Source organism: Oryctolagus cuniculus, chromosome 15 (assembly GCF_964237555.1).
Source record: "Oryctolagus cuniculus chromosome 15, mOryCun1.1, whole genome shotgun sequence".
NCBI lineage: Eukaryota > Metazoa > Chordata > Mammalia > Lagomorpha > Leporidae > Oryctolagus > Oryctolagus cuniculus.
In genome coordinates, this window is record NC_091446.1 from 59,843,484 (window position 1) to 59,866,822 (window position 23,339).

Below are 23,339 nucleotides of genomic sequence, written 5' to 3' on the forward strand. Positions count from 1 at the left end.
CAGCAGATTGCAGAGGCACCTTATTCCACTTTGAAGTCTCTGGAGTCTCATTGTTGTGTCCGTTCGAGAAGCCACTGGCCACGTGTGGCTGCTGAGTATTAGAAATGTTGAAATGAAATGTGATTGTGGAAAACAACAGATTGTAGAGACCTAGTATGGATAAACAATCAAATACGTTTTATGAAATACTAAGAAGTATTGGTTATATGTGGAAATAATAGTACTAGTGATACTAGGTTAAATAAAAATTTTAAATTTTCACTTTAATGTGGTTACTAGAAAATGAAAAATACAGAGCTCAAATTATATATCAGTCACACAGCTCTGCTGTAGAAAATAGATTTAATAATGCATTATACCATGCCAAATCATTAGAAAACTTTTCTCAATGTCTTCTGAAAATAAATTGTAAAATTATTACTATGAAACCGCAGGTATATGGGGGCTTCAAAAAGTTCGTGGAAAATTGAACTAAAAGACAAAACTTATTTTGATGTAAAAAAAAAATTGAAATCCATGCTTTGTTTTTTCATTTTTCATGAATCTTTTGAAGCTTCCTCATACATGAAAGGGTCTTTTGTGTTAGTGACTATTTTTTAGTGAATCCAGAAATTAGTGAACCTGAATTTTAAAGTTTATTTTAAAAAATATTTTTTCTCATCTACTTGTTCATTCCCCAAATACCCACAACTGTTAGAGCCAGGAGCTGGGACCATAAACCAGCTCCCCTACATGGGTGACAGGAACCCAGTCACCTCAGCCATCACTGCTGTCCTCTAGCTTCCTCATTAAAGTTGGTGACTACCTTTAAGGAAATATAATTTTGTTTCATTCAAGTATAAAATGGCTATGAGAGTAAAATGGAAAAATCACTAAAAAATCTTGAATATGATTTGATTTTTATTTTATTTGAAAGGCAGAGAGACAGACACAGATCTTCACATCATTCGTTCCTCAAATGCCCAGAAAAGCTAGGGCTGGCTCAGGCTGACACCAGGAACCTAGAACTCAGTCCATGTCTCCTAGATGAGTATTAAGGACCCACTCTCTTGAACTGTTCATCATGTGATGCTTCCTAGGGTGTCCATTACTGGGAAACTTGCTGGGAAGTGGAGGAACCAGAACCCGAACCAGGCACTCTGATGTGGGAGATGGTGATTTAACCACTTGGCCAAACACCAACCCCTTGAATATGCCATAGTCAGTCATTTGAAAGCTGAATTTGAGAAGTTGTCAGGCTGAATTTTTCCAACAAATAACTTGAATCTTAATAAAAATTTTGAGCTTTTTACTTCGTGTATCAGCAATAGAGTCATCTTCATTCTAGCCTTTAGAGCAGATCCTTTTCTTGTGCCTGGATATTGTAGAATTATTTTATTTTTAATTACAGAATTATGGATCAGTGAGTTTTTTTTTTAGCCTACTAGTAGTAGTGGTACTATACTATTGTATGACTTTGAAGAACAATGAAATACTGCTTAATTATAAGTTTCTTTTTATATTTTTTAAAAATATTTATTTGAGAGGTACAGTTGCAGACAGAGAGGGAAAGACATAGAGAAGTCTTCCATCTGCTAGTTCACTCCCTAAGTGGTGGCAATGGCTGGAGCTGGGCCGATCTGAAGCCAAGAACAAGGAGCTTCTTTCAGGTCTCCCACATGGGCGCAGAGGCCCAAGCACGGGTTGTTTTCTACTGCTTTCCTAGGCCATAGCAGAGAGCTGGATCGGAAGAGGAGCAGCCAGGACTAGAACTGGTATCCATATGGGATACTAGCACTGCAGGCGGAGGATTAAACCATTGCACATTGCCAGCCCCTGCAGGTTTCTTAAATTGGACCTAGGACATTGACCTTGTTAGCAGACATTGACACTTTGAGAAAACCAGTAAGTAACTAGAAATTACTTCGATCTTGTGTCTGATTATAAAAGCTTGGCTCATTAATGCATTTATGTAGTGTTTACAGGAGTTTTGCTAATTAAGTGTTTTGAGAAGATATATTTGAGAAAGTATGTTGTCATTAACATTTGTCACCTTTTTTATCACTGTTGGTTTACTAAAGTAGAAAAGCTTAAATTGCCTAATAAAGTTGTAAAGTGCAGTTAAATATTTAAATCGACAATTTTCTTTTGGTAGCAGTCTTTTTATATACATAGGTATGCACACACACCAGTAACTGAGAATAGAAATAGCAAGATAAGGATTTTAAACCTAGCTGACTTACCAACCACATTTGCTTGTCAGCTTAAACTAATTTGTAGAAGCATTTCATAATTAATCTGATAGGTATGCTATTTTTTAATTATTCTGATAGAGAATTGTAAAACTCTTTAAATGCATTTAATGAAAATCTAGACAGTGCTTATGAGACAGTAAAATATATAATTACTATAGAAAAAAACACTATAATGTGTTCTTCACCACTGTGAACAGGTTATATATTGCCTAGGAGGAGAAAAGGTTGGGGGGCAACATTTTTTGTCTATGAAAGTAAAAATACAGTACAACCTCTTCTAATTCTATTTATATAAATTTAATTTTGCTTGGTTGCTCTTCAGAGTTTTAGCTTAAAGTAAGCTAAATAAATTAACCTTTATCATTGTTACTTATATAATTGTCAGTACTTTATTCTCATTAGGAACTGACTAAAAGGAAGCTTCTAGCTACAGAGATAGGACTTAAAAATAGTAATACTGGGCCGGCGCCACGGCTCACTAGGCTAATCCTCCTCTTGCGGCGCTGGCACACCGGGTTCTAGTCTGTCCCGGTTCTGTCCTGGTTGCTCCTCTTCCAGTCCAGCTCTCTGCTGTGGCCCAGGTGGGCAGTGGAGGATGGCTCAAGTGCTTGGGCCCTGCACCTGCATGGGAGACCAGGAGGAAGCTCCTGGCTTCTGGCTTTGGATCGGCGCAGTGCACCGGCCATAGCGGCCATTTGGGGGGTGAACCAATGGAAAAAGGAAGACCTTTCTCTCTGTCTCTCTCTCTGCCTGTCCCAAAAAAAAAAAAAAAAAAAAGTAATGCTGGGTAGGAGAGACAACATGAGTTAATTTGGATTTAGAAATTAATAACAAAACATAAAGATGCATTAATAAGGATAAAGCGGGATAGTACCCAAAAATGGAGGATGATGTGGGTATATGACTATATATAAATATTGTTACACTTCACTAAATTCCTAAATATTCTAAGAATAAAGTATTCATAGATTAACCTAAACTTTTCAACTTGTCATGGTACTAGGCAGAAAGTTCAGTAGAATTGTTTGATTTTTGCTAGTTATGAGAGAAAGTGAATTTAATATGAAATAAATGAATATAAAATGAAATTTAACATGAAAAGGAGATACTGTGAGGGGAAAGGAGAATTTCTATATTATATATCTAGCCATTGGTTGTATATAATTATTGAAAAGCTAAGATTCAGATTCCTCTACCCACTAAATGTCATTAACATCCCTACCCCCAGTCATGATAGCCAGGTGACCCCTGCAAAATTGCTCACTGAACACCAGTGTATTAAGTGTTCCATGCTGTGATACTACATGGGATGCTTTTCTATAAGAACAGTTAAAGCCACGTTCAAAGCTACATGGCCATATTCTTATTCTTCTGCATCGTAAGGAGCATTTAATCTGGTAGTGAGTTGTGGTCATGGTTCATGGGAGCCTAAAATAATTCACTGATATGATAAAAAGTGAAGATGAAACTAAGTTAGGATGTGTAAAATACCCTCTTCCTTTTTTAAAAATGTAGTCGATATCCTATATGAATTCTGTGAAGTGATTAAAAACCTGAAGTGATTAAAATCCAAGATCAGATTAAAAGAAATATGAAGTGAGTTTTTATTCCAAAAATGAATCTCCATTCAGTAATTTATAGTGTGCAAACATATAAAGATTAGTTCTTTTAAATTTTTTTTTAGAGATTGATTTGTTTAAAAGGCGAAGTTGGAGACATGGTAAGGAGGGGGGAGATCAGTCTTCCATCTGCTGGTTCACTCCCGAAATGACTGCAATAGCCAGGGCTGGGCCAGGCCAAAGCCAGATGCCCAGAGCTCCCTCCAGGTCTCCCGTGTAGGTGACAGAGACCAGCCTCTGTTGCTTTCCCAGGTGCACTCCCTGCAATTCCAGCAGGGAGCTGGATTGGAAGTAGAGCGGCTGGGATGTGAAAGGCTCATGTGGGATGCAGGCAGTGCTGTAACTACTGTGCCACATGCTAGCCTCTAAAGATTAGTTTTAAAATAAGCTGGATATTATAAAGCTGGGTATATGTTTTTATCGTAAAACTGAGTTCTTTTAACTATTGCCATAGATTTGCATTGTTTGCTACTTGATACAAAATATTTTTCTGTTAGATGAATACTTTCTAATGGTCATAAAATGTTCATCAAGAGATCGGTACTGTGAGTAATCTTGGGAATGTCCATTCATTTTGGATATGGTGTTGCTACAAAGTGTCCTGTCTGGTGTGTGTCTAAATACTCTTAGGATAAATTCCTGAAAGTGAAATTCCTAGTTTTCTTCTTCTTTTTTTAAAGGCAGGGTTTTTTTTTTGTTTGTTTTTGTTTTTTTTTTTGAAAGCCAGTTACAGAGGAGAGACAGAGATCTTCCATCTGCTGGTTCACTCCCCAAATTGCCTCAATAGCCTAGATTGGGCCAGGCCAGAGCCAGGTGCTTCTTCCAGGTCTCCCATGTGGGTGCAGGGACCCAAGCATTTTGGCCATCCTCTGCTGCTTTCCCAGATGCATCAGCAGAGAGCTGGATCAGAAGTCACTTTTTTTTTTTTTTTTAAAGATTTATTTATTTATTTATTTGAAAGGCAGAGAGAAAGTCTTCAGCTCATCCGCTGGTTCACTCCGCAGATGGCTGCAACTGCCAGAGCTGGGCCAATCCAAAGCCAGGAGCTTCTTCTGGGTGTGCCATACAGGGGCAGGAGCCCAAGGACTTTGGCCATCTTCTGCTTTCCCAGGTCATAGCAGAGATATGGATTGGAAGTGGAACAGCCTGGTATTGAACTGGCATCCATATGGGATGCTAGCATTGCAGGTGGTGGCTTTACCCACTACGCCACAGAGCCAGCCTCAGAGTCACTTTTTTTTAAAGATTTATTTGAAAGACAACATTACCAAGAGTGTTAGAGCCACAGAGAGTTCTTCCATCTGCCGTTTCACCCCTCAGATGGCCTCAATGGCTGGAGCTGTGCCGATCTGCAACCAGGAGCTTCCTCCAGGTCTCCCACATGGGTGCAGGGGCCCAGGGTTTTGGGCCATCTTCCACTGCTTTCCCAGGCCATAGCAGAGAGCTGGATCAGAAGAGAAGCAGCTGGGACTAGAACTGGCTTTCATATGGGATGCCAGCGCTTCAGGCTGTGGCTTTTTAACCCACTGCACCACAGCGCTGGCCCCAGAAGTCACTTTCTTGAGACTCCTGTAATGTTTGCTTTATTGCTATCTGGAAAGATGGAAATAAACTCCGATCAGAAGTGTATCTGATGAGACTCATTGAACGTGCCCCCACCTGTGAAAACACAAACAACTCCATAGTGTGTTACTAGTATTAAAATATTAAGAATCACATATCTATGTTTAGTTGAAAGGCAGTACAACACAAAATGATAGCCCCTTTACTTCAGTCTTCCCTATTCCTAATCTTTGTCCTCAAAAGGTTACCATGGTAAAACTGGTTTTTTTTGTTTTTTTTTTTTTTGACAGAGTGGACAGTGAGAGAGAGAGACAGAGAGAAAGGTCTTCCTTTGCCGTTGGTTCACCCTCCAATGGCCGCCGCGGCTGGCGCGCTGCGGCCGGCGCACTGCGCTGATCCGATGGCAGGAGCCAGGTGCTTTTCCTGGTCTCCCATGGGGTGCAGGGCCCAAGCACTTGGGCCATCCTCCACTGCACTCCCTGGCCACAGCAGAGAGCTGGCCTGGAAGAGGGGCAACCGGGACAGAATCCGGTGCCCCGACCGGGACTAGAACCCGGTGTGCCGGCGCCACTAGGTGGAGGATTAGCCTAGTGAGCCACGGCGCCGGCTAAAACTGGTTCTTGAGTGTCTTTCTAGAAAGAAGAAGGAAAAAAACCTGCATTGGGAATGAGGTGGGTTAGTGTGAGTTGTAGAATCAAACACTATTCTCCACCTTGTTACACTACTCTAATATTCTTGGAAATAGTTTCATAATGGTACTCAATAGATACACTTCATTTTTAAGAGAAGACTCACTTATTTGAAAGGCAGAGTGACAGAGAGAGAAAGGGATCTCATCCACTGGTTCTGTCCCCAAGTTCCTGCAATATCTGGGCTGGGCCAGTCTGAAGCTAGGAGCCTGGAACGCCATCCAGATCTCTTATGTGGGGGGCAGGAGCCCCAAGCACTTGGACCATCATTGTGGACCTTCCCAGGATGTATTTGAAGGAAGCTGGTTTGGAAACAGAGTAGCTGGAACTTGAACTTGCATTCTGATACAGGATGCCGGTGTCCCAAGTGACAGTGTAACCTGTTGTGCCACAATACCTGCCCTTATACTTTAGTATTCTGTCTTAGAGTTGTACCACAATATATGAGTATTTAGTCTTCTATTAATGGATATCTAAAGTTTTTTTTTTAATCTAAGGTTTAAAATTTAAAAAAAATTAAAGGCAGAGAAATCTATCTCATGTGCTGGTTCACTCTTCAAAAACCTATAATTGCTAAGGCTGGTCCAGGCCAAAGTCAGGAGCTTAAAACTTCATCTGAATCTCCCACGTGTGTGCAGGGGCCCAAATAATTAGGCCATCATCTGCTGCTTTTCCAGGCACATTAGCAGGAAGCTGGATCAGAAGCTGAGCAGCTAGGACTTAAACCAGCAGCATCTTAACCCACTCACCATGATTCTGGCCCTGTGGGAGTATTCTTGAAAGGACTTTTTATATCAGGCTCACTGAAATCCAGCTTCCAGTAATCCCATGAAGAAGCAAAATAAGATGTACTTACGAATCTTGGTCAGTTAGACTACTTTACAAAACCTAAGAGAAACAGTGCTTAGCCTAAAAGAAAAATAGAAAATTTGAGGTTGAGTGATCAGAAATTGAGAAGGCAGTTGGGTGGTAGTTAAAAGTCAGCCTTTGATACCAAAACAGGATTTGAATAATAGCTCTGCTATTTACTGATTCTTGTGACCAACAAGACCAGCTATTTGTGTGTGTGTGTGTTTTCAAGTATATAGTACAGTAATAACTATAGTCACTGAGTTGTATAACAGATCTTTTGAATTTATTCCTCTTTTGACTAATGTGTCCAAAATCTTCCCTTCCCCTACTATAAAATAATTTTTAAATGGTGAGGGAATAAGAATTTCACAGCACATGAAAGTTACGTGGAATTCTTATGTCAGTACTCGTAAATACAGATTTTTATTGTAACATAGCCATGCTTATCTCTTTATAGTTTCTGTGGCTACTTTTGCACTGCAATGGCAGAGTTGTAGCAGACACTATATGGATAAAGAATATGTGGCCTGCAAAACCTAAAATGTTTGCTCTCTGGTAGCCTTGTTTGGAACAAGTATGCTGATCCATAAATTCCTAAGGGGACCAGACATTTTTTAAAATCACAGTTGAGTTTGTCAGCTACCTGTACTTTGTGGTAAATATCGATTTTGATCGAGATAATTAGTAGGTTTATTCACAAGTGTGGTTTTGTCGAATGAATGAAACAAGATAGGGCTTGAGGATTCCCAGGATTGCTTTCACTTCTCTTTTTGGCAACATGGAGAACTTAGATTCTAGCTTCTTACCAGTTTTACTTATTGCCTCCTGCTCTATACGAGGAGGTGCGTATTAGCAAATACTGACCTTTTAAAAACTTGGAAGAATCTTTTTAGTTTTGAGGGGCAGTTACACCCATGCCTCTATGGTGGTCTGGTCAGTATTGCTAGAAATTTGGTAAAGAAAGTAGGATGTTCAGATCTGGGATGACTTATCTTGCAGAGAACTGGGTTAGCATGTTACTCTTGCAACATGGAAGATTTAATTCATATTCTAGTTGTAAGTTTCTCCAGCCATTTGGTTGGTTTTCAGCAGACTTTCCCGTGTTAAAAATCTTAGGAGTGGTTTCTATTGAAACAGTCATTCCAGACTAATTTTTTTTTTTTAATTTTCATTTATTTATTTGAGTGGCAGAGAGAGCAAGGATGAGCGCTTCCATCTGCTGGTTTACTCCCCACTCACCTGTGATGGCTGATTCTGGATCAGCCTGATGTTGAGAGCCAGGAACTCAATCCAGGTCTCTGTGTAGGTGGCGGAGACTCAGCTACTTAAGTGAGCACCTGCTGCCTCCCAGGGTGCAAATTAGCAGAAGCTCAAATTGAGAGTGGAGCCAGGACTTGAACCCAGGTACTTCTATAAGGGAGAATGGCATCTTAACCACTGTGCCAAATAATTGCCTGACAGTAGCTTTTAAACTGTTTGATAGTATCTTTAGCACAGTATTTAAGTTAGTCATTCAGGTATGGTTCATTTGATAGTTAAAGGAAAATAAAACTCAACTCAGGTAGGTTTTCACACACATAAATGGACTTATAAAAAGGATTTATAAAGCAAAGTCCTTTGTAAGTTATTCCCAGCTAAAGGAATTCACTTGTAATTCACTTAAGTATTAAGCTATCTTGAACTGTTAGAGGCTAGACATAAAGGGAACTGAAGTGTAGAGGTAAATCTAATTTCTTGTACACTTGTGTTTCTTAACCTCTCTTTAAAAAATGGAGTTGTATAAAGCATGCAGAATTCAAGGAAGTGGAGTCTTTTTTAAAGATTTATTTGAAAGGCAGAGCAACAAGAGAGTAAGAAAACTACCTTCCACAGCTCCTGAATGCCTGTAATAGGCAGACATCTTGAGGCCAGGAGGCAGGAACTCCATCTGGGTCTCCTACCTGAGTGGCAGGAACATAAGCACTTGGACCAGGAAGAAAATCATCTTACTTTTGTTTGCTGAACATAAACAGGAGATAGTCGTCCCTTCTTGTTCTGTGTTTGGCATGCTCTTGCTGTTTTCCCTACTATTTTATATGTTGTCTAACTCATATTGGCTAAAATTTTCTAAGTGATTTCCAGGAGCTTTAGTAAGATTCCAGATCAAAATGTGACTTTGTTTTCTGTAAGCATTGATGACTTTAATATTAAAATAGTTCTTCAGATTTGCTACTTCCTGTATGCATTGTTCATTAAATCATTTAATCATTCAATAGGCAGAATTTTTCTATTTTTTGTATGAATAACTTTAGCAGCATATGGACATGCACATGGTAGTTACCATGGGATTAGTTTGTTATTGATGTTACCTTGAAAGGAGTCCTTCTGTTTAGATGGTAAACGTTTTATATTTATTTTTTTCTTGATTTGATAAATTAAATAGGTAATAATCATCTCTAGTCCCCTCAAAATTTTTTTTTGGTATAGTGTCAGGAGTTCCTGTTTCCCCCTCCCATCCCATTTACAGCTTGTTTGTATCCTTCCTGACTTGTTTATATGGATGGACATAGCTATATACATGTGCATATAATTTCCATTTTTGCCTAATAACAAAAACAGACTATACACACTGGTGACTAACTTGCTTTTTCATGTATGTCATGGACCATTTTCCACGTCAGTGCAACTGTATCTCCCTCAGTCTTTTGAATGGCTGCATATTCCACTCTATGGATGTACCATATTTATGCAACCGTTTCTCTAGTGCTTACGGTTGTGTCTAGTTTTTTGCTAGCATTATGATGACAGATTGTGATAAATGGTAAGGAAGTCAGTAGAGAGCACTACTACTTCAAAGAAAAAAAAAGAAGAAACTTCCTTTGCCATTAGTCACTTACTAAATGAGATTTAATAAAAACACTGTTAAAAGTTGGGAGGACCAAAATTGATACTTTCTCTCTGATCTTTTTGCCATGTGTATATCTGAATTCTTTGTTTTTAAAGAAGAAACAGCATTGAAGCATTATTTGGGGGGAAAAACACACACACAAAATCCAGCAACTCAGCATTCATGAGCAACTCTATACTATACCAGTATGTGCCTGTGCAGAGGAAGGAAAACAATTTTGGTAAGGAATTAAAACTTTAGCTTTAAACTTCCAACAGGATGATATTTATAATGAATGATTAATCAAAAAAAATTAATGTTGACAGAGCCTTTTTTAGTTAAAAAGTCACCATACTTTTGATATCTGTAATTTCAGTTTAAACTTCTCCCCTTTTTCCTTAAAATCTGAATTTGCAGCCAACAAAAATTAGATACCCTAAGGTGTATGTTACTTCTGACTTAATTAAAATATCTATTAACATTAATTAGAGATGTTGTGGGTTGACTTTGCAGGGGGCCAAGTTCACTAACTGCTGAGTTTTGCACACATTACAGCAACAGTCCATTTCTAGGTGTGTGTTGCATCCATTTAGATGCTTTAAAATGTTCGTTTTTTAAAATTACTTAAACATGGGCAATTATCATTGGTAGTCTTGTTAAACCTAAACATGACATTTGTTAAACTTACTTCATTAATGTAAGCTAATAACTACCTTTTGCATTATATAGGAAATATATCCTGGACAGTTTCAACCGTCTCTCTGTCACAAATTCATTGCCTTGTCAGATAAGGAAGGGAAACTTCTTCGCAACTATACCCAGAACATAGACACTCTTGAACAGGTTGCAGGAATCCAAAGGATAATTCAATGTCATGGTTAGTAAACTTCAAAATGGCTTTCTCATTTATTTAGTATTTTTTTTTCCTTTTTTTAGATATATTTATTTATTTATTTGAAAGAGTTACACACAGAGAGAGAAGAGGCGGGGGGAGGGTCTTCCATCCGATAGTTCACTCCCAAACTGGCCGCAATGGCCGGAGCTGCACCGATCCGAAGCCAGGAGCTTCTTCCAGGTCTCCCACTTGGGTGTAGGGGCCCAAGGACTTGGGCCATCTTCTACTGCTTTCCCTGGCCAGAGCAGAGAGCTGGATCGGAACTGGTGCCCATATGGGATGCTGGTGCTTCAGGCCAGAGCATTAACCCACTCCACCATAATGCTGGCCCCTGATTTATTTAGTTTTCTAGGGATAACCAGTTTTAGAAAGCAGGCTGCCATTCAGTAATGGAGTTTGAGCATTATGAATATTATTTGTGTTACCTACTTGTAATCTAAGATGTAAAATGCAAAAATAATAAAACCAGAAATATTGGCCTTGACATCTAATTGTACAAAATATTTCAAATGTTAAGTACTTTGGAATTAAAAAGACATTGCAGTTGCCTACCATTCCATTATTTTAAATAATCTTAATGATTATAACAGTAATATTGGGTATATGTGAAGTAATGTGACAGTTTTAGTATATGAAGCCAAAGGAAGTGGTCAGTTCAGATGTACAGGATTCAGAAATTTCAGTAAGTACGAACAGGCCATTTCTCATCTATCTACAGTACTTCCACAGTGCAGCTGTTGAACTAACACAATTGAAATGTTCTCACTGCTCTGGAGGAATTACTTTATTGAAGAGTTTCACCAGTTGAGGATTGTGTCCTCTACCTATGTATGTGTCTTGGGGATAAAAATGTGTATATATACATGCACACACATGGGTACTTCAAAATTTTATTGGGAAATGGAATGAAAATAAGTATTTCAGCACAAACTTGACATCCATGCAGTTATTCATTAAGTGGTACTTTTTGAACCACCTTCATGTGTATATTTTAATTCATCCCCTAAACACTCATGTGAAATTCCCTAAAGCTTTAAAACTCGTTGCTTTCCTAGTTTCAAACTTTGTAACATTTGTGGTATGTTCAAGAAACAAACACTCCTTTAATAAAGCATGTGTATGTATGTTGATTGTAGGTTCCTTTGCAACAGCATCTTGCCTGATCTGTAAATACAAAGTTGACTGTGAAGCTGTACGAGGAGATATTTTTAATCAGGTAATTTACTATCCATGTTTTAGGAGTTGTGAGTCTCTGACCTGTTCTTCTGCCAGATTCTTATTTTAATTTTTTGCCTACAAGCATGTGGTACAGAAAGGTCTAGGAAGAGATTGTTAGCATTGGGAATTTTAAGGAAATACAAAAGAACCTTTCAGTACTTGTACAGAAAACATTTGCTCCATAATATCTTTTTAAAAGATTTATTTATCTGAAAGGCAGAGTTACACAGAGATCTCCCATCTGGTTCACTCCTTGGGTGGCCACAATGACCAGGCCAAAGCCAGCAGCCTAGAACTCCATTCAGGTCCCCCATATGGGTGTTGGGGGCCCAAGCACCCCGGCCGTCTTCCTCTGCTTTCCCAGGCAGGTTAACAGCGAGCTGTAATAGAAGTGGAGCAGCTGGGACTTGAACTGGTGCTCATGTGGATGCTGCTGTTGCAGGTGGCAGCTTTACCTGCACCAAGGCAGCACCCTATGTAACGTCTCTTTAAAATGATGAAGTTTCTCCTTAGTATTTAAGCCCAGTGTAAAGACTATGAGATGTTACTTCTCTTTTTTAGTGTCTGTCAGATTTGGAATATTAAATCAGTTATGGTAATCCTTCAGAACATTTTAGAAATGAAATGATAGTAAAGTATTTCATACATGCTCACCGCCCCCCCCCCAAAGAAAATGTAATAGGAAATAAGTCATCCAGAAATAGGTTCTATGTTCTTAGCTGCGTAATCATGTATAATTATGAGAGGGAGGATAGCATCATTTCCTGTTTTTTTTTTTTTCTTTAGGATTTAAGTCCTATGTTGTGTGTATACATACCTGTTGTTTCTCTTAATATACAAGAAATTCTTAGATTTGAAGGGCAGAATGCCTAGGAGGGAGGGAGAGACTGAGATCTTCCATTGACTGTTTCACTCCTCAAATGGCTGCAACATCTGGGGTGGGGGGCCAAAGCCAGAAACTCCATCTGGGTCCCTGAGCAGCAGACTCAAGTCTTGAGCCATCATCTGCTTAGATACATCAGTAGGGAGCTGGGAACTGAACGGGCACACTGATAGGGTATGCAGCCATCCCACCCAGTGGCTGAATATGCTGTGCTGCAACACTGACCCCTGCAATAAACTCATAAATATTGTATACTTCTACACATGAAAAAATAGAGCAGGATAGTACTTCAGTGTGAGGGTCATAAAGTAGAAAATACAGTTAAAAGATAATTAGGATTTGGTGCAAAAAAATTTTGAAATCCAGGCTTATAAGAAAAGACTAATGGAAGGGGCCAGCCTTATGATGTAGTGCTGCCTGCGACACCAGCATCCCGATGGATGCTGATTTGTGTTCCAGCTGCTCCACTTGTGATCAAGCTCTGCCATTGGCCTGGGAAAAACAGCAGAGGATGGCTAGAGTGTTTGAGCCCCTGCCACCCACATGGAAGACCTGGATGAAGCTCTGGCTATTGCAGCCATCTGAGGAATGAACCAGTGGATGGAAAATCCCTGTCTGTCCATCTTCTTTCAAAATAAATCTTAAATTTCATGGAAAACAAATGCATGTTCTAAATGCATGGATTTCAGATTTTTCTTGCATCAAATTAAGCTCTTTAAAATTCTGTTTCCCACAAACTTCTTGAAGGTACTTTGTACAGTGCTGTTATGTTTGGTGTGTGAATGTTATCTGTTTATTGATAGTTAATACATAAGTAGTTTCTCCCCCTGCTGTTTATCCACTTTTTCTGTTTTGGCAATTTTGAAATGCATCCTTAGGAAGTGTGGACATGTTGACTGTTTCTAACTTGGACTCTCTCTTCACTTCCCTGTCTTAAACAAAATCTGGAACATGCAGGTAGTTCCTCGATGTCCTAGGTGCCCAGCTGATGAACCACTGGCTATCATGAAACCAGAGATTGTCTTTTTTGGTGAAAACTTACCCGAACAATTTCATAGAGCCATGAAGTATGACAAAGATGAAGTTGATCTCCTCATTGTTATTGGGTCTTCCCTGAAAGTAAGACCAGTAGCACTAATTCCAAGTAAGTTGATGGCTTTTATCGAATATTTCTCTATGTAAAGCCAAGGGGGTTGTGGATCTGTACAATTATAAATGCCTTAAATTTTTGTGTTTTTAGTCTTAATGTGATTACAGCTGATCTTTCAAATTTGATTTCAGATCTAGTGAGTCTAGTTTGATAGAAGTGTATACATGTAAGATACAGTTTGGGGGTTTAAAATGACTGATTTAGTTTTGCAGTGATGATTTCATGCCATGTCATGGATTTACTGTACCCATAATATTTGCGCTGTTGTATACAGTCTTGAAGTTATCTTTTGCATATATTTATATGTATTTTTAAAGATTTATTTGAGAGTCAGTTTAAATAGAGGAGAGGCAGAGAGAGAGAGAGAGGTCTTCCATCCACTGGTTCACTCCCAAGATGGCTGCAACTGCTGGAGCGCTGAGCCAATCCGAAGCCAGGAGCTTTGTCTGGGTCTCCCACGCGGGTGCAGGTCATAGCAGAGAGCTGGACAGGAAGTGGAGCAGTCAGCACTGCAGGCAGCGGCTTTACCCGCTATGCCACAGCACTGGCTAGCATATATTTTCATACTCCTTTTTCACTTAGGTAAGGGAATAAGGGAGATGTTATAAGGGCTATTTCAGTGGTCTGATGTCTTAAACTCCTAAGCAGAGAATTCAATAAATCTCTACCTCAGCAATCAAATAGGGAGCCAGAGTAAAAAGTTGAAAGAAACTTCTGTCCATCTGCAGCTTCAGCAGTTAACTCAATCTTAGTTGTGAAGTTCTATTAAAGTAAAATAAGCCTATTTGTAATTCGATGAAACTTGAAAATGTAATATACAAGCCTCTTTACATTATATTTTCCCCCCTTTCAAAGCTAATTCAGAGGCTTTCTCTGCCTTAAAAGCTTTTCTCTTAAAAGCTTTGTGTGTGTGTTGGTGATAGGCCAAGATAACTTTTTTAAAATGTAACACACACTTATATTTGTGACTTTTTCACCCCCTTTTTATCAGAGTGGTAACACTTACATGCCAAGAACTCTACTATGCACATGACACATTAAATCATTTAATCCTCACCAGAACCTTCTGGAAAAGTACTGTTATTACCCTCATTCTACAGAAAGACATTGAGGTAACCACGAGACAGGAGCAGAACCTGGGATTTTAAAAGGTACTGCTCACCTGCTTACAAGCTAGTTTGATGAAATGTAATGGCTATTATATGTAACAGTTGTTAAGTATTAGTGGAGAGTTTCTTTTTTGGTTGGAGTCTGATCCTTATTAGATTTTTGCATGGCATATCTGTTGTGATTTTACCAGCCTACTTCCCCTCCCCTTTCTCTCATTTTCACCCCATTTTTAGGTTCCATACCCCACGAAGTGCCTCAGATATTAATTAATAGGGAACCTTTGCCTCATCTACATTTTGATGTAGAGCTTCTTGGAGACTGTGATGTCATAATTAATGAACTGTGTCACAGGCTAGGTGGTGAATATGCCAAACTTTGCTGCAACCCTATAAAGCTTTCAGAAATTACTGAAAAACCTCCACGAACACAAAAAGAGTTGGTTCATTTGTCAGAGTTGCCACCAACACCTCTACATATTTCAGAAGATTCAAGTTCACCAGAAAGAACTTCACCACCAAATTCTTCAATGATTGTTAAGCTTATAGACCAAGCAACTAAGAGTAATGTGGACGATTCAGATGTCTCTCAATCAAAAGTTTGTATGGAAGAAAAATCACAGGAAGTACAGACTAATCCTAGGAATACTGAAAGTGTCACTGAACAGGTGGAAAATCCGGATATGAAGAGTGTTGGTTCCAATACTGGGGAGAAAAATGAACGAACCTCAGTTGCTGACACAGTGAGAAAGTGCTGGCCCAGCAGAATTGCAAAGGAACAGATTAGTAAGCGGCTCGATGGTAAGAGAGGCTGTTGAACTATTTTGTAAAGATGATTATGACAACTGCAAGAAGCTAGCAACTTGGCAGGCTAATATTGATTAGGGTATCTTTATGTAGCAACTAACTGTGTTCAGGGATGAAAAGTTAACAATTTTAGTTAGAAAAAGGTTGCTTGTATTATCTTATCATAGGGAAAAACTCATTTACTTGAAGTTAAAGCCCTGTATGGAGGGGTTGAGAAGGAACCTCCGTTTGTTATCATAGGTGAACTCTTTGTCAATGGGTTTACGAAGTTTAATATGTATAGGTCTTATAGACAATAAATTTTGATGCAGCAGATTGGTGGTGGGGCCTAATTTTCTGTCGGTGTCCAGACTACAGTGTGTGTGTGTGAAGACATTCACAAAATAAAAGTTACTGCAAATAATGAATTTGAAATAAGTACTTCAGTAAAATGAATTGGGTAGCTAATGTAGGCGGGGCTGGATACTTAATTTTAAACAAGTAGCAAACTAAGATTTGCACCCAGGACTACTAAGTTTACAGCTTGTTTTTAACAAAACACTATTAATAGTAATAGTCTGTAGTAGTGACACTTGTAAAAAAGGCAAAGCTGAAACCTACTCTTAATTCTAGGCTACCAAATAGTCTTAGAAGTTTGATTACTAACATTTCCCTTTTACTACCATATTTCAGGTAATCAGTATCTGTTTTTACCACCAAATCGTTATATTTTCCATGGCGCTGAGGTATATTCAGACTCTGAAGATGATGTCTTATCCTCTAGTTCTTGTGGAAGTAACAGTGATAGTGGCACATGCCAGAGTCCAAGTTTAGAAGAACCACTGGAGGATGAAAGTGAGATTGAAGAATTCTACAATGGCTTGGAAGATGATGTTGATGTTCCAGAGAGACCTGGAGGAACTGGATTTGGGGCTGATGGAGGTCTTCAAGAGGCAGTTAATGAAGCTGTATCTGTGAAACAGGAAGCAACAGATGTCAACTATCCATCAAACAAATCATAATGTTGCAGCTGTCCAGGTACAGGAATTGTTCCACCAGCATTAGGAACTTTAGCATGTCAAAGTGAATGTTTACTTGTGAACTCAATAGAGAAGGAAACCAGAAAGGTGTAATATTTATAGACTGGTAAAATAGGTGGTTTTTCATGGATAATTTTTTAACTTTATTATTTCTGTACACGCAACACTAACTTTTTGTTTTGAAAGAAAGGTACTAAGTATCTTTAACCAAATGTTGGTCAAGACTTTTTCACTTTCTTTCAAGGGTTCGTTTGTATGATACATCCATATGTATATATAATTTTTTGCCTAGTGAGTTTCAACATTTTAAATTCAAAAAGCCATTGGAATGTTAAATTAATGTAAAGGGAACAGCTTATCTAGACCAAAGAATGGTATTTTCACACTTTTCTTTATTACATTGAATGATTTGAAGTCCTCAAAATCTGTTCTGCTATACTTTTGATTTTTTAGCACAATTATCTATTTTTAAACACTGGCATTTTCCAAAACTTGTGGCAGCTAACTTTTTAAAAATCTGAAATGACATGCAACTTGAGTAGAATGAAGTCAACAATATGCAGGAAGGCACTCGGTTTATCTTTATGTAAAAGAAGGACTTGGTGCTAAGCATTTCAGGAATATTGTATCTGTTCAAATGAAGATGGCTTTTGTACTTCCTGAGGACATGTAATAATGTCTATATTGGCTCATAAAACTAACCTGAAAAACAAATGCTTTGGAAATGTTTCAGTTGCTTTAGAAACAATAGTGCCTGCCTGGACCCCCTTAGTTTTGAAATATTTGCCATTGTTTAAATACCTATCACTGTGGTAGAGCTTGCATCAATCCTGTTCTGTAAGTATTAAACTGGCAAGATGTGAATATGCAAAGCTTTTCTGAATCTATAGTTATGGTACTTCTACAGGGCAGAGTGTAATATTTTGGACTGCTGTTTTTCCATTAATGAGGAGAGCAACAGGCCTCTGATTACAGTTCCAAAGTAATAAGATGTTAATTTTAACTCAGCCAGAAAGTACATGTCTCCTTTGGGAGGATTTGGGGTAATAAATACCAAACTGCTAGCCTAGTATTATGGAAGGTGAACATGAAATAACTTGTAATAGCAGAACAGTTAATGAATGAAACTAGTTCTTACAATGTATCTTTATTTAAAAGCTTAGCCTGCCTTAAGACTTAGAGATCAACTTTCTAAGCTGCAGAAGCTTCTAGCCTTTCAAAAAAGTTCATACTTTATTATAAAATTGCACAGCACATTTATTTTCCAGACCTTTTTTGAACATTATGCCAATTATAAAGTATAAAGCATTTCTGTGTTGGCTTAGTATTTATTACAAGAAAAGGGGTTTGAAATACAGCTGTTCTTGATGCATAAAATACCCAGCTAGTACCATTACTGTCAGAAAAAAGTTGTACTGAATGGACATTTCCCTACCTAAGAAGTCTCAATCCGCATTTATTTGGCTACACTAAAGAATGCAGTATATTTAGTTTTCCATTTGCATGATGTGTTTGTGCTATAGATGATATTTTAAATTGAGAAATTTGTTTTAAATTATTTTTACAGTGAAGACTGTTTTCAGCTCTTTTTATATTGTACATAGTCTTTTATGTAATCTACTGGCATATGTTTTGTAGACTGTTTAATGACTGGATATTCTCCAACTTTTGAAATACAAAACCAGTGTTTTATACTTGTATACACTGTTTTAAAGTCTATTAAAATTGTCATTTGACTTTTTTCTGTTAAATTACATTGTTTTAAGGTATAAACTTGTAGAGTTGCGCACAACTTAATACAGCTTTGAGGGCTCTCACCGTATTTTTTTCATTGTGCAACATTTTTTAGTCTAACCATGCCAGTTCTTGTAAACACTGAGGGTACAGATTTATTTCCAACATTCTAGGCCAGGGAGGGCCTAAGGAAGACCAAAGTGGTAGATGCTTGAGAATTTGTTCTTGGGTGTTAGAGCTTCCAACAAGTGCTAAGACTGCAGATCATATTTGGTGTCAACTTTCTGATGCCAAACTGAGAGTCTACTGTAATACATCATAGTTTTTTAAGAGTACTATAGAGGCCAGGAATGTGCCCCTTACATTGGCTATGTAATGACAAGCAGTTTGGTGCTGAGGTCTCCTGCCTCAGGTCTCCAGTTTTTAATGTCTTTTCAGCACTGCAGAAATTACCTATAAATTCCCATTGTGGGATTATTCCATAAATGTATTTTTAAAAGTATGACCTTTCTTTTTCTAATGAGTAGTCATTCAAATAGTCAAAACTTTGGACCTGGCAAGGCCTAATTTAGTTACAGCCCTGTAATTACATTTAACACTATTCACAAACCCCTTTGGTTAGTGCAGTATATACTGTATTCCACTGATAGATTGTGATACCTTACCTAATGGCATATGATGGTATGTGTCCTTGTAGGTACACCAGAACCTCTCCCTCAACAAAAATGGAAGATGTAACTAAATAAGGCACCTGGGTGGAATACAAATATGGAGAAAAGGTCTAACGGTCTCTTCTTCCTTTTGGAGTGGCTCTCAACATGCATTATATATTCCTCAGTTTTTTGTTACTGTAACAAGATAGTTAAGAGACCATACTTACTAAGAAGGAAGATCATTTATTTTGCCTTACAGTTTTGGAGGGTCATTGTCCAAGCAGCCCTTGAGTTCAGCATCTGGTGATAGGTGTCCTATTGGCAGAACAACAGGGGGCACAGGGCATCACATGGGAAGAGGGAGTACATGTGTGGAATTGTCTGTCATATGGCAAGCTGGGAAGCACAATAAAGCTTTTATGAAGCCACCAAAACTTGATCATGGTGGCCAACCTCCCCACAAACCAGTCTAATCAATTACTTCCAGAGACACCAAATCATAGCATGTGCATTTTGAAAAAACTAGGCATAGGCCGGCGCCGCGGCTCACTAGGCTAATCCTCCGCCTAGCGGCGCCGGCACCCCAGGTTCTAGTTCCGGTCGGGGCGCCGGATTCTGTCCCGGTTGCCCCTCTTCCAGGCCAGCTCTCTGCTGTGGCCCGGGAGTGCAGTGGAGGATGGCCCAAGTGCTTGGGCCCTGCACCCCATGGGAGACCAGGAGAAGCACCTGGCTCCTGCCTTCGGATCAGTGTGATGCGCCGGCCGCAGCAGCCATTGGAGGGTGAACCAATGGCAAAAAGGAAGACCTTTCTCTCTGTCTCTCTCTCTCTCACTGTCCACTCTTCAAAAAACAAAACAAAAAACAAACAAACAAAAAAACACAACTAGGCATAGATTTCAAGATTTTTGGTGGGGCAACAAAACTTACCTATTCTATTTTTCCGCGAACATTGAGTATCCACCCACAAGTGTAGCCTGAGCCTTATCTCTCAGAAATACATAGTTAGCTGGCATAAGGCAGGGCTTGTACGTATCAGTAAAAGGCACTCCCCATCCCACCTCAGTAAATCTATAGCCAGATTTAAGGAACATCTGGACTTTGACCGAACCCTTCCTGGGAAGTTCAACTTAAATAGGCAGTCTCTGTTCCAGTTTCTCTCTAGAAATACTTAGACAACTATGAAAATACAGCAAAGGGCAAAACTACCAAAAGCAGTATTGGATGCTCAAAGTGCAAAAGAGGTGGGAGTGCGCAAGAGCCTGAGAACGGGAACATTTGCCCTTGCTTTCATTTCAGGGAGCTTACCATTTGGTCTTCAGGGGAAGACTGCCCTACGCGTATTATACTTCAAGACTAATCGTCAAACATTTAAATGCAGTAAAAATCTATAAGGCAGGCCAAAAGCCTGTTAACAAAACTTGACTGATGAGTGGGCCCTAGGAGAGAACAATGGGGTACTATCGTCTGTTACCTATGGAGGCCAAATATTTTCAAGTTCAGCCAACTCAATAGTCTCAGCCCCTGTAATTTTGTAAACTCAGTAGTTGACTACTATATTTCTCTATTTTAAGAAGAAAAATGGCAGGTAGTTTAACTTCCTATCATGAATCTTGTTAATACTACTGTATTACAGTTTGCAGTAAACAAGGAAGGAAATAGCTTATCAGTACCCAAATTAAGCCTCTAGCCGTATGCTCCTAGGGACTATGTCTTTGTTCACTTAACACTATGAAAGTGGCTGCTGGTTCACAGATTGGCTTCATAGCATACAAAGGTTACTAATGAAAAAAAGCATTTGACACATACACGTTTTTCATCTGAATAATCACTACCTTCAAGGAATGAATCCCATTCGGAAATGGTTGTAATATCAGGTACATGGATGAATTCTCAGGGAAAAGTGCCTGAGGAATGTTACCTTAAGAGAACATTGGTTTTAATGCCTCTATCTATAAAAAGATATCTGTGGCTCAACAGTAGTTTGTTATATAGTAAACTATCGTAAAATATAGGTTTACAATCCCTTATCCAAAAATATTTGCATTTTAGGATTATGAATTTAAAGAATTAAAAAAAATGTTGAGGGTATTTATGGTACACACAATTCAGATCAAATTTTGATGCAAAATGTTACTAAAATATTTTTTTCAGTTGTTTCTGAAGTCTGGAATTAGATGAGACACTATGGACAGACATCTGAATGGGAATAAGCAATACAAGATTTAAGACCTTCCCCTTTTTGAAAAATTGAGTCTTACATGAGAAGCACTGGAAGTTTTTAAGTATTGATCCAATAAATCTTTTATTATTATTTAAACAATTTTCATGGCATTTTAAAATAAATTTTGAAAATAAATATTTGTATTATAGCAGAAAGTCACGTTTTGCATTGACTAAAGAATTTAATGACAGATAACTAAGCATCAGCACCATAAAACTGTTAAGATTTGTTCTTAAAATTCAAGGAAATGGTTCTACAGCACTGAAAATTCTGACTAAATACTAACCTGCAGCAGTTTAGAAAGTTGTATCTCAGTGTTTGGTTCTCTATGTAGCCAATGTTTACTGGCAACTGTAGAGATAAAATTCCTCCATTCTTAAACCTTAATATGCTTTCTGATAAACAACTTCCTAATTATTGGCATCTCAGGGTACACAAAAGAAACAAGTTATTTAGTAAATTCCTACCTGTGATTTAGGTTTGCACAATGACATTCTAGCCCCTGCCCCCCAAAAAAACTTTCCATTATGCCTTTTTTCGTTTTATAGATTCTCAGATTTAAATCATAATTTTTAACCTATAAAGTCTGCTCAGTTCAATTACAACCATAGAAACTGCACTGGTATCAGAACATACTATTTTATTACAAAACTTAACATTATTTACAAAATGAAAAAATAATCCAACGACTATTGCAGGCCAAGGTTAAAGGCTTTTTTCACCCAGTGATTGAAGAAAAATTAAGCAACATTTCCATGCACTCACACATCAGATCATTTCTGAAATATGCAAACTCTTAAAATTCATGTTAGTAAAACTTTAATGTATTCACAATACTTGTATGTTTATTGTAAGATGGAAAAAATCCATAGTTCTGTACAATAAGTTTAATAACAGTTCATTTTCCTTTAATATTTTTTGGCTGTCATGAATAATAGCATTTTGCAAGTTTAAGAATTATAATAGTACCTCTGTCTTGCTGAATTCATCACAAGGAAAACACAAATAGCTTAATGCTTTTGCACTAAACTGAATAGCTGTAATAACTCCGAAGTTATATTAAACTGAAGCCTTCATTGTGATCAATAGCTTGGATCAGTTTAGAACGCAGAGTTTCTTTTTCTGTATATTTCGGAAGATCCAGAAGATTAAAACAGGTATGAGAAACTGGGAGATATTCCTCACCACCTCCTGTTGACTGGATGACTAGTTTGAGACTCTTCATACCAAGAATAGGAATGCGATCACTACCTGTCAAAAATACTGCCAAACAGAGAAGCATTCAGCCATGTCAGCAACGTAGAGCAGCAAGTCATACTTAGTACAATCACCAATCACTAGCACAGCTTTATGCGAACAACTGTCCTAAGGCAGAAACTCAGTTCTACCATCTGTGGTGGGCAAGATTTTTGAGACACATACTAATAGTCCCTCCACATAAAAGTGTAATCTTAATATTAGCACAGAAGAATTGCTTAATGTTTGAGAATGACTACTGCCATTGGCAAAAACATTTCTGGGATCCCTTGAGAACAGCCATTCAGATTAATTCCTTTTTCTATTTTTTGTTATTTAAAAATTTATAATGATCAGCTAAAACTCAAGATTCTAAGATTCTCAAAAAAGAGATTAGATTGCCAAAAATATTCTTGGAAATAGCAGGATTATCAAAGGGAGTGTCACATTTAGATGCATAAATTCTGAGAGAAGAGTTATTCTTCAAAGATTTTTTTAGAAAAAAATGCTTTATTTTCATTTTTAAGAACCATTTTAGAGACAAACTGAATTTAAGCCTTCAAAACTTATGTAATGATGTAGATTAGTCCTTTT

The 23,339-nt window shown here is 38.2% G+C and overlaps 2 protein-coding genes across 17 annotated transcripts in view; one reads left to right on the top strand and one right to left on the bottom strand.

Moving 5' to 3' along the window:
• The window catches only part of SIRT1 (sirtuin 1), a 30,839-nt gene extending 9,272 nt beyond the window's left edge, over positions 1–21,567 (top strand). Inside the window, exons 5-10 of one of the 5 annotated variants that reach the window (XM_008270059.4) lie at positions 10,553–10,700; positions 11,855–11,934; positions 13,777–13,963; positions 15,313–15,876; positions 16,555–16,899; positions 21,440–21,567. In XM_008270059.4, coding sequence (XP_008268281.3) covers positions 10,553–10,700; positions 11,855–11,934; positions 13,777–13,963; positions 15,313–15,876; positions 16,555–16,883 — 1,308 coding nt within the window. In that variant the 3' untranslated portion in view covers positions 16,884–16,899; positions 21,440–21,567. Of the gene's footprint in view, positions 1–9,939; positions 10,065–10,552; positions 10,701–11,854; positions 11,935–13,776; positions 13,964–15,312; positions 15,877–16,554; positions 18,653–19,332; positions 19,421–21,439 lie in introns of those variants that run through there. The other 4 variants (XM_008270060.4, XM_017348751.3, XM_070057745.1 and 1 more) reach the window with 4 other exon arrangements.
• Positions 21,568–22,129: 562 nt separating this feature from the next.
• The window catches only part of HERC4 (HECT and RLD domain containing E3 ubiquitin protein ligase 4), a 153,140-nt gene continuing 151,930 nt past the window's right edge, over positions 22,130–23,339 (bottom strand). For all 12 annotated transcript variants that reach the window (XR_011382418.1, XR_011382419.1, XM_002718458.5 and 9 more), the window contains one exon: positions 22,130–22,772. Coding sequence is in view for 10 of the 12 variants with exons in the window: in XM_002718458.5 (XP_002718504.1) it covers positions 22,564–22,772 (209 nt within the window). In the remaining 2 variants the exon portion in view is untranslated. The remainder of the gene's footprint in view (positions 22,773–23,339) is intronic.